At 39.1% G+C, this 10,421-nt stretch overlaps 1 protein-coding gene across 1 annotated transcript; it reads right to left on the bottom strand.

The window, feature by feature from the left end:
• Nucleotides 1-906: 906 nt before the first annotated feature.
• sfrp1a (secreted frizzled-related protein 1a) lies at nt 907-8,985 on the bottom strand. Its single transcript, XM_049716546.2, has 3 exons — nt 8,284-8,985; nt 5,780-5,860; nt 907-2,810 (listed from the first exon to the last, which is right to left on the bottom strand). Exons 1-3 carry the CDS (start codon nt 8,813-8,815, stop codon nt 2,485-2,487), a joined length of 939 nt encoding a protein of 312 aa, XP_049572503.1. The 5' UTR covers nt 8,816-8,985; the 3' UTR covers nt 907-2,484.
• Between the last annotated feature and the right edge of the window lie 1,436 nt (nt 8,986-10,421).

The following is a 10,421-nucleotide window of genomic DNA, read 5'->3' as shown; positions in this document are numbered from 1 at the left end:
GTACGGAGCAGACAGCAAAGAAATTGATGTGCCACTTTGGGCAGGAGATTAATACACTACTACTGTTTGTCGCAAGTAAATCTCTCGGTTTACTCTGTTTAAAAAGAAAAGGGAAGAAAAATAAACATCTGGAAGCTCATTAAGATGAAGTCTAGCGTGACGTTTGACCATCAAGTCTTTTTGTGTGACTTACAAGGCATATTTTTCTAACAATGTTGGATGGTTGACAAAGTGTAAGAAGGGCGTTCCAGTGTGTACGTGTGTGTGCGTGTGTGTGTGTCTCTGTGTGTGTGTTTGTGTGTTCGCGTGCGTGCGTGTGTGTGTGTGAGAGAGAGCGAGAGAGAGAGAGAGAGGAAGGCATAAAATCCAACCATATGCTTTTTGCGGATCATTTGTTAATTGGACAAAGCTGGATTCTGACTGTGGGTTTTTTGCCTTTATTGAAGACAGTTGAAATAATGATTCATGAGGAAAGTCCACATCTGAGAAAGGTTTTCTAGGCTTTTGTAGGAATAAGATGGATTTGTCTGTTTATGCTGTTTTCATAACAAGCTTTTTCTTTTCCAAAATGTGTTTTTTTTTGTATCATCTTGCACTGATATAATTTACATTAGAAAGTTCATCATTAGCTTACGGATCTGTGATAATGTAGTATGTCAAATCTTGCACTGGCTGTCTTGTGTACATTTGCATGTTTTTACTTATTAATCAAAGTGCTTCTGGACATCATGTCTTTCAGCAAAAGATTGGAAAATAAATATCAAATATTTCTTCACTGATTTGACGTGCCCTGCGATTGGCTGGCAACCAGTTCAGGGTGTCCCCCGCCTACTGCCCGATGACGGCTGGGATAGGCTCCAGCACGCCCGCGACCCCCGTGGGGACTTCAGAAAATGGATGGATGGATGGTTTGACAGCACTGCCATTTATTAAAGTGTTCTCCAATAGTATGAACAGTTAACATTGCATATCAAATACAAACACAATACAAATAAATCAAATTACAAACTCTTGGAACCCGTTGTGTTTGTAAGTTCAGGACTACTTGTACTTTAGATTGGCCAGTAATTTGTAAAAAGTGGCACCCACACGTGTGGACAGACCAAGTGTATAAATATGGGGGAAAATCTGAAAATTTCCATGGCAGTTTCTGGTTATTGACTTTTTAATAGATCTTTTTTTTGCCTTCCCATTCGATTGAAGTGATTTGAATCCTTTTGTCGTTTGTCCTGTTGGTGGTGGGTGAAGATTTGATACCTTTACTACTCCCCGCTGGAGGATTTTGCTGATCACTACCAATTGTTTCTGGATCTTTCGTTACATCTCTTGCTGATGTTGTTTTACTTCTTCCTTTTCACCAATTTAACATCTGTAACTGTAATACCCCATGCCTTGATTGAAGATAATGCATAAAGTAACCTTTTAAATCAGCAAGACAAAAACCGGTGGATTCAAAAGTTGTAATGTTGTTCAGTGAATGACAAATGTAAAGAAATCGGACTGTAATTGACTTGCCAGCACTGCTTATTTTCATTTTATGGAATACAACCAATCCCTACTGTCCACTTGAGCATTGTAAGACTAAGCTCAAAACAAATAAAACACAAAACATTTGGGGTTTTCCTTATTTATGTAAAATTTGTATGTACACGTAATAAAAATGCACACAAAATAGTGCTAAAACAGGCTAGCAATATCAAGCAAAACACTGGACAATGGTTAACACTTGTTCTTGTGAAAAAAAAAAAGGCAAACTGCAAACAATTTCATTTCAACTTAATAATGGTTACTGAAAAGCCAGTGACGCAAGAGGCACATACTTTTTGGTCAAGATTGCATGATGATATTGCCATTACGTGATTGGAATATAGGTTTTTGTGAGAGATTGCAAGAAGCTTGACAATGACAACAAACTAAGTTGGTGAAGTCTTTAGCTGAAGCATCTCATGACATCAGTCATTGTTCACTTATTCTTTCGAAAACATGATGAGCTCTGAATTGTTATAACTGAAAATATTAACAATATTACTCATTTAATTTTGGAGGAAATAACAAAAGCGGCCACATCTTTGTGGTCCAGGTCTCGTAAAAAAAAAAAAAAAAAAAAATGTAGAAACGAACAAGCAAGCTTGATCCTTACATAATCATCACGATGATATCATTCTCTTTACTAAAATTCAGACAGAACTAATTGAATGAATCTTATAAAAAATGTTCTGTTACCTTCAAGTAACATTTGAGGATGCATCTACATATACGTTGAGAAGTCAAGGAGAGTCAAGCTAACTCAACTAAAGAAATAAATGTATCTCTTCTATTTGCGATGTCATCACTCACTCAAAAACTGGGACAATTCAAATAATATATGTAAACAGAAAGATATATCAGTATAAACAAGACAAAAAAAAAAGCCATGTTTTGTAGTTTAACACTTGTGCAAGTTCATATGAAGAAGGAGATGTGACCAATTAGAGGGAGGTCATCTTATTTGAAGACATTTTCAAAGGCAGGGCATTTGTGGGTCTTGAGTTTCTTGATGGCCTTTTTGAACTCTTTGCTGGACTTGTCCCACTTGTGGATACCCGTGAGCAGGAACTGCTTGTCAACCTTGCGGCCCATGATAAGATACTGGTTACCCAGATTGTCCAGCTGCTGGCACGGGCAGTCCGCACCATTCTTCAAGTACATCACAAGCTTCTTCATGTCCTTCTTCGACAGAGTGCCAGCTTTCACCATCTTCTTCCGTTTCTGAAAGATCACCTTACGGTCCATGTTTTCTCGCTTCACCTCTTTGATCTTGGTCTTAAAAGCTGCAGAACAAGAAGTTACTCATATCAGTCTACTACAGCACTTTTACATGGAGAATGTGGTTATGTTTAAAAACATTAAATATGAGTATGCTATAACTGAAAGAAAATGTGGGGAAATAATGATATGTAACATTTAGACATAAACCCTTATTTCATCCTTCCTTTTCTATAACCAAAAATCATTTAGGCTTGTTTTTTGTATGTTTCTCTTTAATTTTTCAATTGCAATTGAACAATGTTAAAATTGAATGTATATGACTTGATTTTTCAAGGTATTGTACTAAACCACATGATCTTCAGTCAAAACGCTTTTTTGTCTGCTGATGCCTGACACGGGTTTCTCTGGTAGTTTAGTTCGGCTTAAGGCCGTATGTCACTGAGCAGCAAAGGTTTACAAGTGTGTACACGTAGCAAATATTTTTTCAACATAGTTCCTTCAAGGTCGCAAACGATCATAAAGACGTTCACCAAAGATTTCAATTTGTTTCTTGTCGCAATGAACTTTAGATGGTGACGGGAAAAACGGTTTGCAACCAATAAAACTGAGAATACGTATCTGATGAACATAGAACAAACGTTCTATAAATAACATTGTGCACACTTTTGCACACCTTCTCCACTCATGAAATATGGGCTTTAAGCTCGAGACAGCCATAAAGCCGAACAGAAGGGTGTGTGCTATCTTCCATTCACAATGGATGGCAATGTGGTTCATCTCATCAAGTGGGTTAAGTGAGAACTGCCCTGTTCACTATATCAGCAAGGGAAAAAAGCAATTTGGCAATGACAACAAAGTAAGCTGTCCAAAGCAGAGGAGAGATTCAATTGAAGGGTGTTGGGAGTTTTGGGTGCAATGAAGTTCCATAAAACTCTAAGTGTGGAGAGATAAATTGCGGTGGGAACAAAGTGTGGAGTGGGGCAGGCCGTAAATCTGTTACGAGCTGAGTGCTGCGCGGATTTGTGTCTGACAGAGGGAAATTCATCAAGATCTCTTGAGACATTAGGGAGTGTGATAGTGCTGAGGGGATGACTTAAAAGGGTTACTTTTCAACAACCATTCTGATCTATTGGCTGCAGAGCAAGTATAAGAGCCCTTCCCCGCATTTAACTACTTTTAATCCAAAACTGACTTGGCTTGGCTATGTTCATCTTTTACTAATGTCAAACCACATGGGGAACGTGCTTGTGCATTGAGCAGGAATCATTAATGTGCCCCTGTAAAAATGTTGAGGAGATACAAAAAAGAAACCACCAACAACAACAACAATTTAACCTCCACCTCTAAATGAGAACACATTTCCAACCATTTCCAGTAAGTAAGATTTCCAGTGAACAAATAGACCGATCCTCTGCCAGAGTGGGTATATTTAATAAGGATTTCTGCCAAAAGTCAATGACTCACTGGTTAAATTTCACCATCCATGCTTATCCATTTCATTGTTGAACAGAAAAGAACAGGAAGTCTTTAAAACATATCTATTTTATGGTCCATTCCAAACAAAATAGACAAGCCTGTCTGTAAAATCAGCTTGTAAACTTGGTCCCTCATCCCGCTGTCCCATTCCATGTTCTCAAGTCAAAAGTGAGCACAATGTATGTCTTAGGTGTGAAAAACATCATAATCTTAGTGTGGGTATTTTCTAATTTGTGTGTATTTAAATGGTTTCCCGAATACATGCCATGAAGTCATACTTGGCTTCATGCACAGTTGGAAATATTTGGCACTTTGCGAGTCCGACAAGAAACGCTCTCAGTTGGCCAACTGGAAGAAGAAACAGATGTTTGGCCGAGATGCTACAAAAATGCAATCTTCTGTCATGCTGTACATTACTTGATACCACATCGCAATTGACACACACATACCATCGTCAAAGTGGTATGTTTTAGAAAGACATCTTTGTCTTTCTAAAACTGCTACGTAAGCAATGCAGTGTTTTATCCTGGTTAAGGGGTCTTAATTTGTCTGTATCAACTAGGAACCAAAAACAACTTTCCTCTAGGAATAAACAAGGAAATGATGTGCCACCATAGTTTTGGCAAACAACAACACAAATGCCAGAAGGGGCAGACTCATTACCAATCTCAACAACAAAGCAAAACAAACATTCAACAATAACTTTAAACCTTGGGATGGGACAAGGAAGAAAGTCTGTTTTTAATATTACCGTTAGCTCAGTGGCAAACGTGGTAGAAAATTTATCAAAGTATTTTGGAGCAACCAGTAAATAAAATTAAAAAAAAAGCTGGTAGATGTTTTTCTGACTAAAATCAAATACTTCCATTCTGTTTCCTTTTCAGAATGGTTTGTTTATGTTGGACCCCATCTGGTTTTCATTCCACTTGGGCAGATGACCCTTCAATGTATTGAATGTGCACATCGATAGGTCTTCAATACTTGTCTCTCTCTCTCTCTCTCTCTCTCTCTCTCTCTCTCTCTCTCTCTCTCTCTCTCTCTCTCTCTCTCTCTCTCTATATATATATATATATATATATATATATATATATATATATATATATATATATATATATATATATATATATATATATATATACGTATATAATTTTTTTTTGGGCGCTGTATGGTTTCTAGTCGTCAATATTTCATTTTATTCAGACATCTAAACAAATAGGCTAATACTTAACAACAGCCTTCCCAGACAGCAAACATTCGATTTTAGTGTTGTATGGAGCTGTCACATAAAGACTTTAACGACCCCTTTTCACTGGTCACTGAAAATAATCCTCCCCTAATCCAGACACACTGTGAATTGTGACCAGAAGATAAATTCTGAGAGCTGGTTTGTGCAGGAATAGGAATGCTGCACTTGGGATACTGAAACAAAGTTTATGTAAAGAGGTTAGGGTCTGTTTTAGGATAGAAGATAAACCAATGCTGCTCACTCAAAAATCAGTAGCCTATGTATATAATTGATGTCAGTGCATATGACTGAGTGTCACAGCATCCTTACCAAATTCGCTGGCACACATGTGCTCCAACATGGCATCTGTTTTCATTTCATTGTCACAAGGAGGACAAATGGGAGAATAACCTGTGGAGAAAAAGCGAACACGGTATGTGAAGTATAATGGTATGAAAATTACATTTGCAATTAGACAAGACCAATTTATACACCTTCATAAACATCACATACTGATGACAGTGTTATTTGTAGGATGTATGCGATCTTCATTGGGAAATTTAGAAAATCTGTATTAAACAATCTTTTCTGTTGCCTAGTTTGAAATTGTAAAGTAATTTTGAAAAAGTTATTTTTGTTTAAAAAGCTAAAATTAAATACCATAGTCCTGGCCAAAGAATTACATTTATTTATTTATTTATTTATTTATTTATTTATTTATTTATTTATTTATTTATTTATTTATTTATTTCTTTATTTGTTTGTTTGTTTGTTTGTTTGTTCTTATGCAGCTATGACTACATGGAATTTTAGCAGCATAAGCAAATCATAGGCCTTAAACTGCCCAGTCTTTGTCTTCTACGCTTCATAAACCCTTCTATACTGACCTCAGCAAAGAACGTTTTCAACTTTTATGGCCAGTTGTAATTAAAAGAGGCAGAAAGCAATGTTTCTGACATTCTGATTGCACGTGGTTCATTGTGTGCTTTCTATTTGACCAAACTACTAACGTTTCGCAATCACACAGGGTAAAATGGGGGGTAAGCAAATAGTTTTCTCTCCATTGCCAGTTGTCCATTACATGTGCTTAACAAACGTTTGTCAAAGCGACACCCTGGTGTAAAAAGCTTGTGAAAACAGACACTGTTTACCAAGTCTCACAGTCTCTTTGCTTGTTTGAGATGGTTTCTCCTTTTAAATCAATTATCACCACATTGTATGTCGCAACAGGAAAGTGATAAGCACTGTTAGCTGACCTCTGCTAACAACAATGATGGAAAACTGGAAGGAGACATTTGATTGCCAATGCCAGTGGTTAAGTTCATGCTAACGGACGGGCCTCTGAGTGTGCCCTGATTTATTTCTCACCAGTGACAACAGGTGATGTCTGTGGAGTGGGGACATCTGTGTGGTCCCCTGAACTTTGAAATGGGGAGGGTTTTTCGCTTGAGAAAAACAGGCCTTTATCCATACCGACGTGTCAATCAATGACACCCGCCCCCTTGACACACACAGGGCTATGCCCCCTCTTCAGATACAGTGAGCACTGTGTGAGTGCTGGAAGATGCACAGGCTCCCCATTTATAGCTCACACGTAGTGTGAAAAAGCCTTCAAGTGGTGTCGTTAAAGCGTCAGATGGAAATCTAAGTGAGTTGATGATGTGATGATGGGACCCCCCCACCCCCCTCTATGTTGAAAATGAATAAGATTGCTGTGCATTCCCTACCCAGGTGTAGACCTCACTTGTGGCAGGGGCACAGTAACACAACAGCAAACCTACTTTTATAATCAACCCATACTTTGTCTTTCCCCAGACTTGCTGGTTTTGGCTATCTTTCAAGGTTCCTCTGGTATTTGTCAGCTTGGCTCGGGCTGGGAACAGAACCCCCTGCCTGCCCCTCCATTGATTCTGTGTGAGGTGTGTGAGTCAGCCTCACACTAAGGAGTCTCTGCAGGTTTGGGGAATGAGCAGCCAGAGAGCCATTAGTAACGGCTGATGGCTCCGGGGAGGGGTGGATGGTTGGTGGGGTTTGCCGTGTCTTTGGCAGCTTGCTTTAAGATTGCTTGAGAGATTCACAAACTTCCAAATTGTAAGGTCTCTGTTGGAGCAATATTAAAAGAAGATGTGCATCTTTTTCTTATTTACCCAATTTGTCATAGAAAGTTTTCTTACTACACTGGAGCTATTCTCTTTTTGCGGGCTTCCACCCAACATTGTTCTTTGCTACTCAATAAACACACACTGAAGCTCAAAAAAGAGCTTTTCAGTGATCCATCACACTAAGCAAACAACCTGCTGACAGCTCTTCGTGATCATGGTTCCAAGTCCCTTTTATTACAGAATAAGAAATTATAACCACATTATATGTCCGTTGACATTGCAAAGCGGAATGCTCTCCCCCAAAAGGTTGCATTCACTTTGTTTGTGTTGGGATTTACATCTTCACACCTTCACCCCTGAAACAACAGTATCATACCAAGGTGGCAAAAGTGGTCACTGTTTGTTTTTTCAGCAGGGGTAATTTGTCTTAATTTCTTAATGTTAGTTACTTTTTTGTTACACAGTAGTTGGTGCCCAATTTGCCCAAATGGGATTACTGATTAAGGCAATGATAATTTTAAAGGCAAATCAAATGAGTTTTTAAGTGAGAGCTGGATTTTTAAAAGCAATGCATAATACATTTACCTGCGAGTGAAAGAGTGACTGGAGTTTTGTGGATTAATCTAATGTACAAATATATATTAGAAAAGTGAATATGGAAAATAAAAAAAAAAAACACTGGGAAACACACTCAGGTACAAATTACATGGGCAAAAAAAAAAAAAATCTTACCTGTCTGCTTTGTGGATTCGGTGGTGTTGGGTTGAGTCATGGCGATGCACACGTCGTCTTGAGGGTATTTGTCGCAGGTGAGCATCTCCGGCCAGGGGAAGCCGAACGCCTCCATGATGGGAGTGCAGCCATCCCGCACGGCCTCACAGAGCCATCTGCACGGGTAGATGGGCCGCTCCAGGCACACGGGCGCAAAGAGCGAGCAGAGGAATACTTGCGTGCCCGGGTGGCAGTTCTTGAGCACCAAGGGAACCCAGCTGCTGGCCTGTTGTTTCACCTCGGCCATGGTCTCGTGCTCCAGCAGGTTAGGCAACAACATCTGACTGTAGCCAACGTTGTGGCACAATCGCAGGTCGTCCGGGATGTCCACGCACTGCGGGGGCTTTCCGTAGCTGCGCCCGCCGTTGTACGAGTCCGACGACTTCCAGCTCAGATACTCGTACTCGGAGGCTCCACATGCTGTCAGCATCGCTATGGTCAGAGCCAGGCGGATCATCCCCAAAACCGAATGAGACGCAGAAGCAGCCCTCATTGTGACTGTAACTCGAACCACTTCAGAAAGAAACCGACGGGATACGCAAATAAAGATCCGCTTTGGTCAAGTTTTACGTGTTGCGCTGCTCTCGAGCGTGTGGCTGCTGCAGAGTTGTGCGCTCCACTGATGCGCTGTTGGGACACAAGCGCACAAGAGGTGATTGTAAAGTGCGCACTGGCCAATAAGAGACTGTTTTTCAGCCTTTTGGCACTGGGCTGGCTGTCAGTCAAGGCGCGTAATTACCCAATGTGTAAAAACTCCCCGGGAGCCGTTCCTACCTTTCCTTTCCCTCCGCTGCGTGTTGTTCCTTTGTCAAAGTAGACTACAGCGATTTTTAGTTTATTTTGGAGTGATTGAAATGGCACTTTTTGACTCTTCATGCGCAAAGAGTCATGTATTGATCACGTAATGAGATTTTTCCATATACTATGGGAGCAGCTATAGTATGTTAAATTTACATTGCTGGTAAAAGCACAATTCGGCTTTGTGATTTGCCGACACAGTACGCCATTCAGTAGGGATTTGTCAGAGATTAAAAACACAATGAATTCACATAGATAATTGATTGGTAATTGTTTTTTTCAACCTGTATTCTTTGAAAACATAGTCATGCAGTATGGTGAATCTGCACGTGTCTCATTGAGTCGGAATAGTTATGTTCTGGGAGTTTGTTATAGTACTCCCTCTGCAACGCATGCAGGTTGTATTGAGATGAAGCTTTATTCTAAATGTCATTAGGGACAGAGTAAGTTTTTTGAGGGCAGAAATGGGAGAACTGAGCAATGAATCTGGGTCAGATTAAATTAATTTGGAATTTATTTCAGTTGCATATCCCAATATAAAAACTTTTTTCTGACGTGAATCATTTTTTAATTGATATATTTTCTGTATTCTCTACCAAAGGATAAGCCAAACATCATTAATATAAGGTTCATATCAATTACAGAAAAACAGAAATTTATTAGTCAACTAATTGTAAACACGAAGAAGCACACAGGTATGTGTGCCAGTGGATGGATCACCTCTACAGCAAAGTGTACCACGCATCAAAAAACATTCTTGCAAGGTTAGTTGAATGTTGGTGTAAAATAAATGCAGAATACAATATTGCCAAATCTGAAGTAACATCAATTTGTCAATATTATGCAACTTTCTTGCGTTTATTGCAAATTGAAAATCGATGTGCTGAGAAAAGAATCCAACACAGTAACTCAATGGTGAGATTTTACAAGGTTGGCTCACAAACAACCAAAGAAACCTTCAAGATTGCTATAAAATTGAGAACTGCTCTTTGGATGATAAACAGATATGCAGTTCATGGCCAAACTTAGCATATCAAATAGAAAATAGTTAATATAATGAAGCACTGTTTGTGACTGCAACATTGGCTAAGTACTACTTTGTTCTAATTAACTAACAAACCTGAGGCTAAAGTCAATTTGCTGACCCATAAGTGTCCATCTCCTCAAGCTGTGCCTTGTTCCATAATAAGACTAACAGTGTAAATGATCTCTATTTAAATATGGATACATTTGCCTTCCATTGGGCTGTCAAAACCAAAGCCTTTAATTAGATTTTAAGTGTGAAATTAGCAAATGCAGAC

Source organism: Syngnathus scovelli, chromosome 3 (genome assembly GCF_024217435.2).
Source record: "Syngnathus scovelli strain Florida chromosome 3, RoL_Ssco_1.2, whole genome shotgun sequence".
Taxonomy (NCBI): Eukaryota; Metazoa; Chordata; class Actinopteri; order Syngnathiformes; family Syngnathidae; genus Syngnathus; species Syngnathus scovelli.
This window is presented reverse-complemented; position numbering and strand designations above follow the sequence as displayed.